The sequence below is a fragment of the Ammospiza caudacuta genome, chromosome Z (genome assembly GCF_027887145.1).
Source record: "Ammospiza caudacuta isolate bAmmCau1 chromosome Z, bAmmCau1.pri, whole genome shotgun sequence".
NCBI lineage: Eukaryota > Metazoa > Chordata > Aves > Passeriformes > Passerellidae > Ammospiza > Ammospiza caudacuta.
The window spans coordinates 56,245,777-56,266,074 of NC_080632.1; the positions used below are offsets into that span (position 1 = coordinate 56,245,777).

Here is a 20,298-nt window from a genome sequence, read left to right on the forward strand (position 1 = left end):
TGGCTCAACAGTTTTAGTTCTCATCTCTGCCTCCTTGTTATTGGTCAGACAGGTTTGTGTCTCTCTGTTCCTGTTTATGGCTTCCTCCTTTTCTTAATATCCCCTTTTGTGTTGAGAAAGTCCCTGATCAGACATCTTAAGGAGCAGACATTCTTCTTCCACAGATTCTTACAATTAGCACAAGATTGATTAAATTACCATAACTGTGTTACAAAGAAATATGAAACAGAATATAGCAGAAAACATGAAAGGAAATTTTTTATTTTTCAGTTATACAAATAAGAAACAATCCCCATAGCTGTACTTGAAATAAGAACTAACAGTGTCAAACATGGCAATTCTGAAGGAATATGTATCAATACTTTTAACCACAGAAATTGTATGACATACACTCAGTAGCAATAGTACTCTCCTTTATCTACATTTATAACAATTGTGCTTTTCCTTGCACAAAGTAACAGTGCTCTTAAAAATAAATAATGTGCAATTTCAGAGTTCTATCCCGAAATATGCTAATCTAGATCCCCATGTAAATCCTGGACATGTTTCTCCCAGGAAAAGTCACTGCAAAGAGTGCTTAGCACTTTGCTAGATCAATCACTTAAAAAGGTACTGAACCTGCACCTGTTTTTCTTCAAATTGCAATTAGAGAACAAGTACTGACCTCAAACATGTTGCTTATATTGTCTAACAAAAGAATGATACAGTCATTACTACATCAGACTCAGATTTGAAAGGTTCAGTAGATCTTATATCTGGAGAGTGTCTCAGAGCTGTGGAAGAGAACTGTTCCAAAGCTGGAAAGTTAACAATCAAGCACCTACTTATTATTTGTATGAAATATGAAGGACTGTCACAGAAACATTAACATGTATCTAACAAACAATTTACAATCAATTTATCCTAACGAAATCAAGTTGTTTAATGCAAAGCTGCCATAACCTTTGGAAAAACAGATGCAGTCTGCTTCTTGATTTAATTTCCAGTTCTTGTTTTTAATGTACATTTAGGAACTACAGCAGGAAACTTATATAGCTGATGAGAGGATAAATTTGAGGAACACTCTGAACACAACTGATTGGCATTTCAATTGTTCCTCACCAGGGCAGATACATGAGGGATCTTTCTTTTTATCCTACTACTTTGTTTTAGTTGTTGATAGTATTGGATTATAAAAGTGGTAATTATAATATAAATTGATTATCTGCTCTGTGCTGCTGACAGCAGAGATGTGAATATAGATAAAACAACATAAATCACCCAAGGCAGCTATGAAGGCTTAAGCTGTTGACTGGTAACCAGTAAAGGACTGCAAAGTGAAATCTATTCCACCTCAAGTCTCTGAAGAGCAGTTAAGATTTTGCTGCAATGTCCTGGGTCACCTTTCGGGAAGTAATCTGTTTTTCCATTTAGGTTCTGGGGTGCCTTAACAGAAATGCTCCAAGAGCCCAAGAAGTATAAGGGAAAGATAAGAAGGGTGTCTGCAATGAATCCATTGCTACAGCTTCCCAGCTGTAGAATGCAAAGAACAAGGAAAGTCCTGGGCATGTCTCACCTCAGGTCACCTTAGACCAAACAGTAGCTGGTGGTCACAAACCATCTCAAAACAATTTGTTTTTGAAACATCAAACCACACACAAAAAGCCACCCAGAATCTTTGGGCTCCACATGGACATAGGTCTTATACAAGAACAAGCGTAAAATGACGCCTAGTTTTTGTAAAAACCAACACAGTCAGATGACAACTACCTCAGAGAATAGTTTGAGACCCACCCCTCAGTACATCACACCTCAGCTCAGGATAAAGTGAGGCAGGTGAGAGAAGAGGTGTACTGGTGTGGAGTACCACGGTTTTGGAAAGGAGACACACCTAGGTGCTGGTTTAAGGGGAGAGTGCTGTGAGAAGTATGAGTGTAGATGACAACTGAGTGCCCTAATCCTATGGCTCACAGTGTCCAAGAGTGCAGTACTGAAGGTAGAAAGCCTGCAGAACATGAGGTTAAGGCCCAGTTTTGAGGAGGTATGGGAAAACTCTGTTGTCTTTGAAGCAGGTACTACTGTCATATCTTGTGCCAAACCAAGTCAGAGAAATTTAGTGATAGGATAAAAATCTGGACTCCATGGCTTTTGTACTAAAGTTAACTTCGCTTGCAGAAAATCAAATGTGAAGCATGCAAAACCAAGGCTTAGGCCAAGATTTAATTTCTCTGCTGACTTTTAAATGCAAATTTTCTCACCTGTCTTTCTATTTACATGATACTCTTTTCATGTATTCATTTGCACAAATACTTTTTTTACTGCCAAGGAATGCGAGAGTACCCATTTTGCTGTCATAACGGGTACACATAATCAATTGGCACACTCAAACATTCCACAGGTGAACAAAATCACCTGTCAGTTAGCATTTTAGACTACTTGGGCATGAGGTCTGTCAATGGCCTGACACTAGAGAGAAGAAAATACACTCCCAGAAGATAAAGTTGAGCAGATGTTTCTCTAAGCTTCTGAGAGACTGGCAGTCTGTGAATTCTTTATTTCAATAGCAATGAAATAATTTTTTTGTCAATGTATATGAAATATGCATTAGAAGATCAACAGTAGCAAAACCCTAACAGCAAAAACAAGAATATGCTTACCCTTAACTGAAGAAATAACCTTGTATTAAAATGAAGGTGTACAATAGTGAACAAATAGCACCCTCTGGTTTATAAACATCAAATTAAACACATTGCAGTCTGCATGGCTGTTTACTTCCTCATGATGCCTTGGTTTCAGTGAGTTTCATGGCAGGACCACTTACTGCACATTAGCATGTAGCCAGAGTAAACTGTCCTAAGTACAAGAGTCTGATGAATAGGGAAAGATATTACGGTATGTTACATATAACAAAACTGACTTTCAACTTTCTGTAATATTTGACTGCAAGGCACTGATTTAGCTACCAATAATCCCAGATCTCCAATCATACATAAATACATGAACTTAAGAAAATGGGTAATAAAGAGCATTTACAGCTAATAAATATCTGTGAGAATGGTAAAACATATGAAATTGCTCAAACTAATTAAAAATTCAGTAGACATGCTGAATATCGTATCTGGAGATCAGGACCTAATGTAGCTCTGAAAATACAACAAGCAAATATCCATACATTATACCTGCAGGCCTACTCCTTAGCCAAGCATAACAGGAAAGATATGAAACCATGATGTTACCTATTTATGTGCTCCTTTAGCACTAAAATACATGATAGGATAACAAGTTTTGTTTCTTAATGTATGCCGTACTGACACTCCACCCTCTCCTATACTCCTGCAATTTCTTGTTTTCTTTTTTTGGAAAAAGGAAGTGAAAGAACTCTTGATTTTTTGGATAAACAAGACCGATGATCAAAAAACGAACTGTGAGATAATGTGTTATTTCAGTCAGTTACACATCAGAACATCTAAATTATCTTAAATAAAGAGATCATTTAACAGCATTAGAAGTTTAAAAGAACTGTATTATCTACATATTTTCCCATTAATTGGCTAGGTGTTTTTTTCCCTTTAGTTCCACTGTCACCTGAGTTTCTTTAGACTTTTTCTTTCCACCAAGAATAAAACTATATACATACATACATGTACATATATATATATACACACACACACACATAGGTATTTGAATACATGAAGTAATTTCTTTACTCCTGCAGATTTTTCTGAAGAATTCTATATGTGAAGTCTACAGAAAAGCTTTGATTTGAGATGCTTAAAAAATATAAATAACAAAGAATATGCTCCTTTAAGCAGCAAAGAAACATAAATCCACACCATTTCTCCACAATAAGGGAAAAAAGTGTATAAAAGTAATCTTTGGCACTGAAAACAAGGGCACCCTCTTGAATGTCTTCAAATCTGTACAGGAGAGAAAAACTTATAAGTCAGATCAAAATGGTATCTGTGTGGTTTCATGTAATGGGTACTGACAACAGTATCTAGAAGAACAATTGGGATGCTGAGGACTGTATCACAGCAGGATGCAACACAATAACACTTGGTAAAATATTTGATGTTCCACTCCACCCTCCTATGCTTACTAATCTTTTTTCCTTAAGACAATTCCATAAGATAAAAAATGTAATTACTCATAACATCCTTGAAATCTTGTAAGGGCTCCAAGACTTAAAAACAAAACCCAACCAACGGCAATAAAAACAGCAACAAAAGCTGAGGTTACAATACAGTATCAGAAACAGTTCTCTGATTGAAGGCATTTACTGATTTTTTTGATCTTACAGACTTCACTTTCTCTACTCAAATCCATCATGATATTTTCTCCCAATGCCTGATTTATTTACTCAAGTAAATATTCCATCCACTGGGTATTCTTGTGTGGGCTGTCTGACCACAGCTGCAAATTGGCAGGCTCTTTTTCTTCTTTAATTTAAGAATGTGTCACTGCATCCTGTAAACACTACTGAGCATACATTCAAGCTTTCTTTTTAGTGAAAGTGGCACTTGAACCCTTGCAGTCAGGATAGCTTAGTTATATAGCACTTTACAGGTATAATAGCTGGTTATGTACTTCTGATATAACACATTCTTCCAATGACCTAGTGGGTATTGAAACAAATCCCCACTGTGGTCCCATTGCCATTTCACATCATCTTTATGATCTTTATGATGAGGTGCGTATTCTGTATTTATTGTACAATACTAGTGCTTTATTGCTGTATGCATTTCCCTGTTGTTAATTTAAGTGCTCCTCTATTATGTAACACATACAATGTTTTAAACTCTAATGGCATCCTATGAGGACTGGCATTAGAAAAGTACCTATACTTCAGATCATCATAATAGTGATACTTGACTGGTTTTCCAAGTAAATCCTTTGGGAATGGCCAAAATCCGTACAGGTGAATTTCATCACAAAATCTGGTGGCAAGCGTATACATGAGAAGACCAGTGCTGGGTCGTTTAATGTGCACCTTGTTTGTCAACCAATACCTACAAAGAAAGAAAGAGTGCATTAACAAACTCATACAACTTCATGTGAATAAATTCTGTGAACTTATTTTATCTACTATGCATTCATTTTACACTATGAAAAGATGAAAGTCTCCTTTTCTCTAAACTGAGATCAGAATGACACTGTTCTGGTGCACCTTTATTCCTCCTAGAAGAGGTAAAGGGAAACCTTAGCACAGTGCTGGAAAAAAGCGACTTAGTTCAGGTTTTAATTCCAACACAACATCATGTCTGCAGAAGCTAGAAGACTATAGTTACCCTCCTCAGCCAGATCAGGGAACAGTCTCTTGGTATATAAAATCTGACCTGTTGTGGTATCCAGTTCATGAGATCAAGTGAGCCCTATGCTGAATATTTGATTGGTCTGGTGGTCACTTCATAGATTGCTTTTTCTGTCTAAACAGAAAGCAAATGGAAATGACACACCTAAGTTAAGAATGCAACTTTCAGCCATCAGTAAAAGAGAAGCTCGATTTACTTCCTTGTGATTAAACACATAAAACTACCTGTTGTTAAAGGCAGTCTCCAGATAAGCAAAACCTTAACACTACTGATTTTTAAAAGGTTTTGTTTTGTACTCAAACATTCAGTGGTCTGACTGAGGCTACAGGACAGTTTTCCTGAGCCAGTACCAAGAAGTCTGCTTATGGCTTTAAAAGCAGCAGAGCGTTTTCAGAGACACAAATGGAAACTTAGCTGGATTCCAGCATATAGCTCATGTTAGTACCCTCAAAGTCTGTCACCAACACTGTTCTACACCTCTAACCTTTAAAATTAGAACGTTATTAAAATAGTGCCAGCTAGTGCTGGCAAAACACTTCTCCCAGGTCTGATTCAACAGAAAGTACACTAGTACTTAATGAAAATGAAAAGGTCACTTAGATTTTTAAACCTGGTCATTCTTTTAACTCAGACAAACAGCAACGCACACAGCTGTACTGACTGGACTGTGGAATTGTGTGACTGCAAGTAAGGGAATTAAGTATGACTTAGCATTACCACACAAATGTAAAACCATTGCAGTGTGGCACTGTACTCTTAGTTATAGGCTGTGAATTGCTTCTACCACAGTCTAGGAAAAAGGTCAAGTGAGAAAAGCCTCATCAGACCAGAGTTAGCCTTGTTTTCAATGGGATTTCAATAAGCCTGAAACTTTAAATTATACATCCAGAGTGCTATAAAGGCATTAATGATGTAGTAGAAGGAATGTCCCACCCCACCAGTATGAGACAGGACAGCAAAACTATGTCATTAATCAAAGCTTAAACTATGTTAAAAGCAACAGTTAATATGCAACATTTAAATTAATCATCCCATTGAAACTGGCCTTTTCAGTTTCATTCTTTGCCAAAACCATAGCTTTGAATCATAGATAGGAATGCATGTGAAAGCTAGTTTAGTATTTTTGGTGGGTTCTTTGGTTTTCTTTGTTCTGTTGCTGTTGGCTTTTTAAAAATTTGGTTGGTTTGTTTGTTTGTTTGCATTATACTGAAGTTCATTTTTTGAAAGCTGAAGGACCCTGCAAGCAGAAAACAGTTCTGAGCTGAGTAACTGCTTCTCCAAAGCCACCATTGGGAGAATTTCACTTCGCTGTAAAAACAGGATGGTAAAAAGCATATTTAAGGGGTGAATGCAATTGGGAATGTGTACATCTACAAATGACACATGCATATATAATTTTTTATTGTCTTCATAAACGCCATTTTTTAGACATAACATGCTAAGCAGTTTTCACTCTAATAAACTGCAACTCTAAGACAAGAGAAATGAAAGGAGAGACTCCATTCTAGAAAATAAATGTTTATTTATGGAAAAGTTGCTGGAGAAAGAAATCGGAACATTTTTAGCACTTCATAGTGCTGAAAGTAGCTGTCTCCTGAGAAGTTGGTACTTTAGTCTCATGCAGTCATCCATCTAACATTAGTGTTTTTAGCCAAAGAGCAGTCAAAACTGATGCATCTGGTACTACACAGTACCACTATCTTTCCAGCTGAATTTGAACCTTCCAGGAATAGAATACTCATGGCAGAAAATTAAATTAGTAAACAGGAAAGGACATTATATCTTAATCATTTCTGTGCAGAATAAGTATGTAATGAAGGAATAAGATGCAATGAAGACCCTCTTACAATTTAAGAGTATAAAAACATATACTCTTCTGTTTCTTATATTCAGGTATTATACAAACCAGAAGTTTAACTATTTGGTCTTTCTTAAAATCTAAAAGGTACCCAAAATCTCTCTCTATGTATATACTGAAAATATGGTCCTTGATGTAATTACAATAACAATTTTGTAACTTGGGATCAATTATACTTCAGATTAAAAAAAAAAAAAAAAAAGAAATGCAACAAATGAAAGAGTTGGAGCACTCAGTGCTCTAGGCTGATGCTTCCTAAAGGTCATTTATCTCTGCAAATTCCTGGCTCCCAATGTCTCCTTGAATGCATAGAATTATCAAGTGGTGACACAAATCTCCAGCAGTCTTTTTGATCTGAAAGATATGTGCCAACCTTTCAGTCGCTCAGGTACCTATTCTAACCTCTGAGTTAAGGCTGATTAGGGGTGATTGATGTTACAGATGCTTTAAGCGATAAGCATCTTCGTACCTGTTTTTAGTTTCTGGAGTTTTATTATAGCTTTAGTTTAAAGCATAGAGATATTCTCCCCATATACTTTTCTCGGAGGCACTCATTTTCTGTTTAACTAAGATTACATCATGAAGGAAGCAACTAACTATACAATTGAATTGTTTCTCATATCTCTAGATTTTTAACCATGACCAATTCCTGATTTTTCAGGTGGATACATCATCAGCTTAACTGACAGGACTGGATGGACCTCACCATGTGAAAAAGCAGTCATCACTATGAAGTCTGTAAATGGCCACACAGTGCACCACTACTCATTTTCTTGATGCCTCATGCTAAAACAACTCTTTTGTGGGGCCTGAAGCCTGAATTTATTGAAGATTAGTGAATGTGCCAATGCATAAACACTCTTTAATCCTATAATTCCTGTGACTTGAAGTTGAGTAGCTTGAATTTAAAGAGATCTCACTTCAAATTACTTTAAAATATATGGCTGATAGTAATATAGTAAAGACACTGGCAAGATACCATGAATTTCAGTTTATGCTCAAAAGTTAAAAGAATCTCTAGGGTAAGTGAAAAACAGCACAAATAGAGAGTATGTTGAACCATCTGCAATGAAAGGAAGGTCAGATCTGTACTTAGGTCCATGTACTTGCATTTTATAAAATTGCTGTTAATAAATACCATGTTTGCAACAGGTAACTAAAAAGCCCCATAATACACTGTAACAGTAAGGGTTACCCTGCTGACAGCAGGGGACTACTAAAAATGCCTCTTCCATGAAAAGAAAGGGTATTTGAGCAGGTACTGGTTCCTGTAAAAAGTCCTTTTGCTCCTACTATCATTCTGTCTATTTTCACCTCAGCTCCTCATCCCAAATCTATGCATCTTTGCCTTCAAAGCTTCTTACCCACTTCAGACTTATTAGGTAGTGAGTCATGGCCACACATCCAAGAACACTTTCACACAGTCCAATATGGATCTGTCTTCTACAATCCATTCTTTTTACAGAGCATACACATTTCAAATACATTTCTTTGTATTTGAAAGACAGGACAACAAGGGAAAGTAAAGGCTACTTACTTATATTTCTATGAAACTTGCCAAGAATATCCATCACTATGTTTTAAAAATTATTTAAGCCCTCAGGAATCCATTTAGATGAAAAAGAGACCTGAACCTTTGCCAGTAAATATGGTTAGTTTTCTACTGCATAGAGACTGAAATGTCTACCCTTGCTTCAGAGTCATGAAAGTCATCAACTGACACTCTAGCACAGTACATACCTCTGCTAAGAAGTGTTGCTCACTCAACTCACACACAAAACCATTTTCAAGTGTGAAACATAGAAGAACTCATCTATAACTAATTTGAGATTACAGTTGCACTAGATGTGCACACAGACATATAACAAAGGTGCAGGCAAACAGACCTAGAGCATATTTTAGAATATACTCTAAGAGAGAAACTTCTGGAGAAAAGATTTTCCTTTCTGACCAATGAGCTCCTCACTGGAATATGATGGAAAGAGACAGATCTTCCAGTGAGGTGTTCCATGGCTATCTTATTTCTGTGACATACTTGGACAATAACATATGCCTACTGTGCAGATAATGGAGCAAAATACAGAATTCTATGAATTAGAGAATCACAGAATTGATTCAGTTGGGCGAGACCTTTAAAGATCAATTAGTCCTCTTCCCCTGTTCTGGGCATGGACATACTTCACTAGACCAGGTTGCTCAAAGCTCCATCCAACCTGGCCTTCAGCAATTACAGTGATGGAACAGCCACAACCTCCCTGAACAACATGTCTTAACACCCTCATGATAAAACATTTCTGCCTCCTGTCTAATCCAAACCTACCTTCTTTTAGCTCAAAACCACTGTTCTGTATGCTGTCTTGGAGAGATCGGTAAAAAGTCTCTCCCTTTCCAGCTTTCTTGTAGGCTCCCTTCAAGTACTGGAGGGCCAAAGTAAGGTGTCCCTGGAGTGTTCTCTTCTCGAGGCTCAGCAAGCCCATCCCTCTCTGCCCTTCCTCAGAGGAGGGATGCTCCAGCCCTATGATCATTTCTGTGTCCCTGCTTTGTACCCGCTGCAGCAGGTCCCTGTCTTCTTTCTGCTGAAGACTCCAGAGCTAAATGAAAGACTCCAGGTGGGGTTTCAGCAGAGCAAAATTGGACAGAATGAACTCCCTTGACTTGCTGGCCATGCTCCTTTTGAAGCAGCCAAGGATACAATTGGCTTTCTGGGCTGTGAGTGTTTATTCCCAGCTCATATACATATGAAGAAATGTTAATGTTTCCTTCAGGTTAAGAAATCCTAATCACTCAAAAAACATTTTCTAAAATTAATTTGTAGCCATAAAATAGAATCCAACAGTCATAAACTTGCAGTGTTGCAACAATTTTTTCTTTTACTCCCCACACAGACATTATAAATTAATGAATTACCTTCATAATTATAAAATGAAAGTCAATGTGCCAGTGTGTAATTTAAAATGAACCTGGTTTTGATTAATACAGACTGAACGGGCATCAAACAAACTACTTTTTGTTCCACATTTGTTAAAAACTGCTAGCACTTCTGGGCTTCTTAAAATTCCCTTTACAGTTCTAATAGTTTTAACAAGTATTTATTATTTTGTATATTTTTATCTTGTTCCATGGAACCATTTAAAATTATGGAAATATTAAGGACTAAGGTTTAAAAGGTTTTTAATGTTTTAAAACCTTAAAAATGTTGGAGAATATTTGAACAGTGTGACTGGTAGATGTAAAAATGGTGATCAAGAAGCATGCATGACTTTATGAGGACTTGAAATGTCAGGAGATGTTTTTAGATGGTACAGTCAAATCTAAGACAAACAGTCAAATCTAAGTGACATACAATATCTGTATGGAACATACACTAGCAATGATAAAACACAAAAGAGTATCTGATAAACTAGCAAGAAACAGAACCATTAGGTTGAATAGCGAATCTAAGCAGCTATTTGCCATAATTTTATAGTCCTCCTTTCTCCTTTGTTTCATTCCTTCTGCATGAAACATCAGAAGATAAACTATTTACCCATGTCTGTAAATATAAAGCTCAGCTACAAAAGAAAAAACCTTGTATGGAAAAGTTGTGTGGGATTGCCATTCTAGAGAGCACACTGAGCCCAATTCTTAGAATTGAAACCTAAGAAAATTCTAAGAAATGAATAGAACTGTGTTTTAAATAAATAGGGCTACAAATGGTTTCAGAGGGTGTCAGTGGCTTTTTTCTCTCTTGTATAGGTTGAAATATTTCTTTTCTTCTCTAGAAAGGGTACTGGTATTAGTTTGGATTAAACAGAAACAATGAAGCTAAGGGATGATTCATATTGAGACTGAAGATGGCACAACAGTATCTTTTTTACCTTAAAAACCTAATTTTCTACTCAGTAAAAAAGGATTACCTACCACCATTCCACCAACAGAAACTTATGAAAAGGTGGGAGGGATAAGCTTGAAAGTAGGAAAAAGTGTCAGGCAAAATCCCCCAAATGTGTACTGTACAGAAAAGCTCCAACATTTCCTAACAGCAACATGAGAAGGCAGTCACAGGAAAGAGATATTTTCAGGTTTTAGGAAATTTATAGTCTAAGCTTTTATTTCACTCGTGTTTGCGCTGGGTCTGTTTTAGAAGTGGACTCTTCCACTGAAGAAAAAGTTTGGCTGTGAGTGGTAACAACTGCTAGAAAGAATTACTTTGCACTCCACTCATTTTCTAGGGCTCCTTTTCACCTAAGTGCGGCACATGGTTGCTGTTCCCTACTAATGGCAAATTTTATGGACCTAGAGGTTGATCCAGAGCAGCTGTGATAGATGTGGCAGGGATTTTTTCTGTGGCATCAGGAAGGTTGTTATCAGCAGCCATCCTCAAGCTGAATGACAGTAACACAAGCCCACTCTGTGACCTCTTCTGGAGCTAAATTGAGAAATCTGAACCCAAGCGTATAACCCATCTGACCCACAGGGGCAATTCTAATAGGCAGAGATCAGGCAGTATGATAAACAAACAGCCTATTTTCTATTGGCCTCATTCCCTTCCTGAAAGCACCCTTATTATACTCAGAGTAGCTATTCAAGCCTCAAAAAGACTATTGAAGCAGTCCCTTGACAGGAAGGAAACCTTGATAATGGCTTTGGTCAGCAAAGGTACCAAGAAGTGAATTTGACTCATGTTTTGCACATTGACTTGGTTATGCAGAACCAGTGTTGCTGGGTATGTAAAACCAAATGTTCATACTAATCTTGAACTTCTGTGCTTTGTCAAAATGTGTCCTGCTGTTCTGACTTTTTCTGGGAGTTGGTGAGGGCATAACAAAAATTACGTTATATTCCATTAAAAATTACCACTAAAAATCTATCCCCCATGGCAAAGATAGGTAAATGGAATGAAAGATGAATTTGGTTTGTAAAAAGAATGCGTCTGTTTCTTGCACAGTTAAAATTCTTCAACTGTATTCATGAAAGCTTGTCTAGGTAAGCCATATCAAATTAAGAACATAGAAAAACCTTCAGTCGGAGCAAAGCTATTCAAAACAACAAATTCAGTTTAAGGATGGTAGACTAAAAAAGAACTATGCAACCTTAGTGCAAAGTTATAACAGCAATCTGTACGAGAGTGACTGGGGACATTGCTAGATGCTTTGAAACACACAGGTAACTTCGGACTAAATTAATAAAATACGGACTTCAAAAACTTACATTAATTTTTAACATTTTATGACATAAAATGAATCATATAAAGCATTAATCCTACATATTTTATGAAGACATTAGAACAAAAAATTGATTAGCATTTTTCCTATGAAAATATTAACAGAATATGACTGAGGACTGTAATTAAAATTAGTAAAATGCCTTAATTCTACCTTTCACCATTAGATCCAGTCTTTCTTAGTGAGTGAATATCTGTTCTTATGCTAATGGACAATTAATATATTTCTGTAACAGAAAAAATCTTATCTAACTAATTTTCTCTCTTTTCAAAACAATACAAATAGTTCTGAAAAGCCTGTTCAGACAAGACATGCATGACTAGTCACATTCAGAAGAAAAATCTAATATATGAAGAATAGGAATAAAATGCAGTATCCACAGTGCATAGTAGGGAATCAGGAAGATAATAAGGGAAGCACTCACTCAATTTGTTAAATTCTGCCTTTGATCGCTTCAGAATAATTTGTCTGTTGCCTAGAACATCCATTCCACAGGTCTGTATTTTTGAAAGCCCATTTTCTAAAAACATCATCACTTACATCACCTGTTAAATCTACCCTAAAACAAGAAAAAGCTTGTAGGAAAAAGAAAAGAAGGTAGGAAAAGTTGTGTTGAATTTCCATTCTGGGCCCAATCCTAACAAAACAGTTGTAAATGTAGGCAAAAGAAAACAACTCCACTTTAAGTAGGGTTACAAAAGAAAGATGATCCCAGGATAAGCACTCTGCCCTCATCTGAAAGCATTTCATTAATGGCACTGATACTGAAAGTAATGTTGATAAATGCAGCCTATAAATTTGAGAATATGTTCAGGATGCTCTTTGCTCACAGGACTAGGAACAGTTTTAAACTGCTTTCAGCTTGTGCCAAACTGCCTTTTAGAGATGAAGTCAATAATGTCTAACACCAGGTCTGGATACAGTAAAACCACACATTCATTGCTACGCTACTTGTTAGACATTTTGAAGTTCCTGAAGTTCTCTCTATATATAAATATATATCAAATATATTGAAGCTCTATATAACTTCAGTTATATAGAATAATTTTTTTTATTAAATAAAAATAATTTAATAATTATAATATTAGTTTAATTTAACGGAAGTCTCCTATTTAGAGATTATTACAGAAAATATGCATTACAGGACCTTAAATTTGATCAGTGAAATGAACCAGAAAAAAATAATCAGATATAAAAGCTACTGATTTTACTTTCTGTATTGGAGCAATTTACGATGATAGTCTATTCCATGATCCTCTGCTTTATGCCCAAAATTGATTGCTGTATCTTTAAGGCCTGGGACTGGGTATCTGCAGGGCTGGGGAGGGGGGAGCTTATGGGGGTTTTGGTGGGCAATTTCGAGGACTCATTGCACACATGTTCCATAGCTCTGTGAGGTTTGTTTCTGCTGGCTAGCTAGGTTTTGTTGGTGCAGGCAAAAGATTTTCCCTTTCCTGGCTTGAAGAAGCTGCAGTAGAAATCTTTCATCTGCCTTGAGGTGAACTCAACAGCTGCAGGTCTGAGAACAGAGTGGGACTGACAGGAGCAGTGCTGCCCTGTTCCAGCCGCATGCCTCAGTGATTCAAGGGAGAGAAAGCACACCAAGAGGCTCTAGACCAGTTTTTTTGCCTGCTCTGACTGCTGTGTAGAGGTCAATACCAGAGAGCCACCAGGTTTTTGCCTCCTGCTGAAACTCCTCATGGAAGCTCCACTTCCCTCAGAATGAAAGCTGGTGCTACCTGGAACCATGTGTAGGGAAGAGGTATTTGTCCAATATTTTCCCCATTTTTCAGGCATTTTTGGGTTTTTATTCCTCTGTGAGTGTGGGGCGGAACACGAGTTCTGATGGTTCAGTGTTGTTTTTCTTCCTTGCATTGGAGGCATTTTGTTATTAATACACCACTGTTTGTTTTCTTTTTCACTTTCCTCTAGTATTAATTTTATACTGGTGCAGGGGCATTGTTGAAACTCTTTAGAGGAGACAACTCATTACAGTGTGTCCTCTCTTAAATTTGTCTCAGAACTGAGACATCATCATAAGCCCCACGGTTCTCATTGAATTAACCAACTGATTGAGGCAGGCTTTGTATAAATAGAAGTATACTACTTCAGTAAATGAAGGAGGCAGAAGTTACTCCTTTACCTCCAAAGGTTAGACAAAACCTTTGACCAGTCAAAAACATTCACTGAACCATCCACAAGCATGTGTTGAAGAATGTGTTTGAACAGAAACAATTTGCTGCATCACAACTTATGTGGAACTCAAAGTGGCAGATTGCCTTACAAAATCCATTAAATACGAAAAGCACACCTGAACAATACAGGAGTCCACACACCAAAGGACCTCTGTCTTTAAAGAATGAAGGAATGCTCACTGTTCACATCCTTTTAAATTCTAGCTCATTGCAAACAATACCAACCAAAATGCCTGTTAAATAGCAATGGGATGTGACGGGAGTTCTGTCAAACCCATCAACTGGTTTCACAAGAACATGCAATATACAAAGGAAAAAATTGTTTTTAGTCACTTCTACAATCCATCAGAAACAAATATGACACCTATGTGTAAGGCTTCAGATCCCATTACTGATTTTACAAGCAGTAACTTCCAAGGAGAAATTTGAAAAGTAAGAAGATTAATGGATGTTTTTACTCCCCAAAGATTTTCTGTCTTTAGCTTGCTTTCTGATCTGACAGCCTTCTGCATCCTTTTCTCTTCCGACTATATACAAGAGGAGTAAAGAGAAAAATGACAAAAGACTTTGCATTATTGGCTAGTATTAAAAAAAAATAGAAACAAGTCCTCTGTATTGTACAACTTGCTTTATTTTCTTTATGTAGGTTTTATGCACTTCAAATCTGCACTGCATCAATAGAGGCACACTGTAGGTAGGTACCTAATATTTTGCACTTTATTACTGCTGTTATATATCAAATAAAGAAGAAAAGGAATCCTGAACCATATACTCACTTCACTAGACTGAAAGATTTAAAAAAAGCAAATTCAGAAAAAGGAAAAAAAAAAGTTGTGCAAATGTATTTAGAATGATTTTAAAAGGAAAAAGGTATCATTATGGATTAAAGCCTTTAAACAAAATCCTAGCTGTCTTACTACTACTTACAATGCTATCTTTGTATATTGTTAGTGGCTTTACTAAGTTACCATCAACCATGTAACCAACAGTCATTTGAAGTGAGATCTACTGAATTCAAGCTACTCAACTTCAAGCTAGTGAATTCAAGCTACTCAACTTTAAGTCATTAATGCTATAGAAATAAAATGTGTTTACACATTGGCACATTCCCCAGATATTCTGTGCCCGGAACTTGCTTTGCATATTATGAACAAATTTATAGAATTTGAAAACAAAACCAGAAAGACAGATTTCCTGTTCTCTTTCACCTTTGCTTCAGAGAATGATCATCATACCAAAATAGCAATGATGGCTTAGCAATCTCATGAGTTAAAACAAGGAGATCTGAGGCATAATTTTGTGTTCCTCACCGGTCTTTATGTATTATCCTTGCTTGTGAGAAGCCTACTGTTTTTTTAACAGATTCATTTGGAAAAGATGCTTGCTACTAACATCTTCAGAGAGCTGACATTAACACATGCATGAATCAAATCTTCCTCTATCCATATGTTCTCAAACCTGTTCTCTCTGTCCTGAATTTATTCAGTTCATTTTCTAATAGACTCCAGGTCCAGCAAGCATCATCCCTCTGGATCTGCTTCCACTATGAAACACCCCTGGGGGAAACCCACCAACTACAGCAAATAAACTCTTCTCTGGAAACTCTCGACAAACCCCTTGTAAGCAGCAGAAACCCCAGCTGCCACCAGTGATCTATGGGTCAAGCCTGTATTTTCTTTCCAGTACCAGCATGCAGCAATACTCCTGCACCAGGCAGAGCTGTCCTATCTGCTTGTTACTCATTTTTCAACAGCACAGCTGTGCCCCCAGGGTTTCACACACCCAACACAGCTTCCATTGGATGCCTTTTAGAGAGGAGAACATACTGCAGCATGGAGGGAGAGCTTCTCTCTTTGACATCGTCTTTATCAGACCTCAGGATTTCTCTGCAGTGATTTTTAAATGACCGCTAGCTTTCCAAAGGAAGATATCACTGAGATTATTTTCTGAAATTTTCTTGTCATTGAGAGCTCATGTAAACCACCTTTTTCCTATTGTGTTTCAATGCTCTGTCCATTATAGACTAAAAGGTGAAAAAGGCAAGGCCTCACCTGTAAAGTTCGTGCCACACACGAATCTTTCTATGGCCTCGTTAGCCCATCTGTATATAACATTTCATCTGAGACTAAATAATTTGATACAAGCATAAGCTGTGACACCTGTTGGTTTCAGTATGACTGTGAAACACCCATTTACTTCCCCTCTGCCAATTCTGCAAGTGAGTGTGCCCACATTTATACTAAAATGAAAAAAAAAAAAAAGGAAACAACCTTGTAAGCCTCCAAAATGTTCTGAAACCAGGGGCTGTACTTGTTTTCGGTACGGCCCTATCTCAGATTCTTTTATGGGTCTTCTTTTCTTGCAAAAGAAAATTATTACTCATTTTTTTGGAAAGTCCCCTGTATCCCAGAGGTAGACAATAAAGTACAAATAAATGTGAAATGAAAAACCAAGTTCTAGCAAGGACTTTTGCTAAGTCCATTTTCTTTGACTACTTCACTAAAGATATGATACAAAAATGCAAATTATGACACTTGCTTCCACTAAATATAGACCAGAAAACATCAATAAGCTGTTTCTGCAGTGCTCATGAAGTATAGAAATTATACTATTTCTATTAAAAATATTGCTTTAAAAAGTTAGAAATGAAAGTAATTCTCTTTTACACATTACAGAAGTAACTATTATTTTCCTAATTTTTCTTATGGCCTATTAATTCACCTGTTGAAGACAGAAGGACAGAGCTCAGAAAAGGACCTCAATACAGCAGTGTTATCGTATTGGATCCTAATGTGAATCCAAATAGCACTAACCTCCCACGCATGTATAGATAGGCCCTCATGGCTGCAAATGAGGATAAGAATAAGCATAATACCTAAGAACAGAATTCACAGGAGCAACTTCTGCTGAAAGAGACACACAAGACACAATAAAGAGGGACAGAGACTTTTGTCTAGAATGGGAAGGAAATGAGTACTGGTGAGAAACTTCAAATCTCATTCCATCCAAAACACATGCATTACTAGCATCTACCTCAACTACCATGAGCCTTCCAACAGCAAAGGAGCACAATCCAGACTTATCACCTAAAGAATCAGTTATTTTCTTGAAAACGTGTTCTGTTCTTAAAACATGCATGTCAGCACTGACCTAACCCTCACAAGGGTCTGAAATAGAAGCAATGCTCACCCTTCTTCTCATGTTCTAATTCTTTGATGTAAACTGAAACAGGCTGACAGGCTTCCCTTAGCTTCTGAAAAGCCTGTACATGACTTGTGTATCAAATAAAAAAATTCCTTCCCCCATATGGGGGCCTGACACTGCCCAGATGCTCTCACTCCCCTCCCCACTCCTCAGTGGGGTGGGAAAATAACAGGAACAGCAAAACCAAGTAAACTCAGGAATCAAGATAAAGACAACTTACTAGGTGAATGAAAGAACCACTTGTCACCTTCTTATTCTGCTACCACAGTTGGATTGCTTGCTGAGCATGATGCTGGACTGCATGGCATTTCCTTTGGTAACAGGGAAGTTTTGAGGCTGTGCAAGTGCCATTCAGGTACAGCCAAAACATTGGTGTGTTATTAACAACTTTTTACCCACAAATAGAACACACATCACCTACATTTTGGTACAAATGTTTGGGAAGAAGGTAGTAGCCATTAGTCTTCACACACGGTAATTCCAGACAAAACATCCTCACATACTTCTCAGTGCTTCTGATCTGAAACACTTAAAACTCTCCCTGTATACCATTAAGAATTTAGAGAATTCAAACAAATCCATTTAAACATTCTTGAAGGAACTTATATGCATTAAAAAGCAAGGCTACAGAAGACACTAAGCCAAACTGCTCATTCCTTTGCTGACACCACTGTTTACATTTGTGCCAGTGTATTATTTCATTGAAGCACTTCTCATGTTAACAGCCCAGTGACTTGAAGTGACAGAAGCAAAAGGCCAAATTATATAGTGTATATAGCTATAGCTTTGTTTGCTTATTTCCACATCACCTCAGTAGTTAACTAAACATTTGAAGAAATCTGTTACTGGCTGGATGCTTAATACAACCTCTCCTCATCACAGAAGATCAGTAAGGATAAAACTAAGTGCACACATCTTTAAAAACACTTGGAAGACATTACAATCAAAATAAAGCAGAATTTTTATAATTGTCTTATCTTGGAAACACCATTTAAAAAAAAGAAGGAAGGAAACCTAGTAATTTTCTTATGGATACATGTTCTAGCCAGAATTTACAGAAAATTCATCTCATGTGTCAAAAAAAATCCCAAGAGACGCTATTTTCAATTCTATTAATACTATATGGCCAACATCACTCTCTGTGGATTCTTGTCCTGTTACTGGTTCATCAAAAACAGACTATAAAAAATGTTTCTAGTTTGATTCTCCATTGCACAGCTACACGTTTTTTACAGGAGTATGACATGATCAAATGGGAGTTATAACACATTTTTAGTGTTTTCAGAGACACAAGTTTTATGTAAGGGAAAATAAATAAAAACAACCTAACACCAAAAAATAATATAGTAAGTACCAAAATAGTTTTCAAATAAATATAAATTTGCAGATACACTGTGTGAATAACAATTTGTTACTCCCTGCTTAGCTCCTGTGAGTCATTAGCATTAGTTAGAGTACTGTTGCTCATGGTAGATAACCTAAACAACAAAACTTGGAAACAGAAAATGTCATTCCTATTCCTTCCTATGACTAATTCTGTTGCTCTCTACTAGTTGAAATCTGAAATTCAATCTGGGAGGAGTAAGTTTTATAAGTGTTAGGTATATAAACATTGCTGATTAGGAACAAAACAGTTGCCTCAGTAAGAGATGAAACTGCACTCCCAAAACAAAAACTTACAGGAGTGTATTGTCAAAAGGTAAATAAGAATTTAAAAAATTGGATAGAAATACCCCTATTACCATGATAAACTTATCTTGGTTTATCTGGCAGAATGGACCAGGAAGTGAAAAATACAGAAAAATAGTTTAGTGTACTGTCAGTTCTGCTTTCATGTTCTCTACTTCAACTGTGCTTGCCTCCAATGAAAACTCTCAAAAAGTAAGATATTTACAGACCTTGCTAAATCTTTCAGAAATGTGATAAAATAGAAGAACTTGTGCAAAGGAAATAAAAGGCATCCTGTGAAACTTTAAAACAAGATTAGGGCATATCTTTGAGATGCAGGGTGTTGCTGCTCTGGAAAGCAGGCGCTAGACTGAAAAGTCAACCCTGGAATGTCGCCACTTCAAGAACAGGAACATCACTTCCTGCTCTCTGCATAGGACAGCATATTGGGATTACCAATATTATACAATAGATTAGGTTCTTAAAATCCAAACTAACTGGCTTCCTATTTGTTTGTATAATTTAAACAAAGCCAGCTGCAAGGATACCTTAGGCTAGGACACAAGGGCACTTAGAGTGTGAAACCCTTCTTTTTAACAACCACGTATATAAAAAATAGGATCATATTCCACTGAAGAGTAGCTAGTGTGAATTTTTTTCCCAGTATTTTGAATATTTATATACATTATGAAAAAGACACAGTCATTTTATATTTAGAATTCTGTTTTTAGTGTAAAGGCCATTTCTTTTCCTCAGGTGATTTATTCATCCATGTATTTCAAAACATCTTTTCTTAATAAATACATTTTAGCAGTTAACTGAAAAGGGAAGTCTGTTAGGAAGAAGAAAATAAACAGAAGTATTTATAGATTACTTAC

General features: G+C 36.7%; 1 protein-coding gene across 3 annotated transcripts in view; it reads right to left on the reverse strand.

Moving 5' to 3' along the window:
* Positions 1–297: 297 nt before the first annotated feature.
* Positions 298–20,298, reverse strand: part of ST8SIA4 (ST8 alpha-N-acetyl-neuraminide alpha-2,8-sialyltransferase 4) — a 50,258-nt gene continuing 30,257 nt past the window's right edge. For all 3 annotated transcript variants that reach the window (XM_058823517.1, XM_058823516.1, XM_058823515.1), the window contains one exon: positions 298–4,988. In XM_058823517.1, the coding sequence (XP_058679500.1) occupies positions 4,706–4,988 (283 nt within the window). In that variant the 3' untranslated portion in view covers positions 298–4,705. The remainder of the gene's footprint in view (positions 4,989–20,298) is intronic.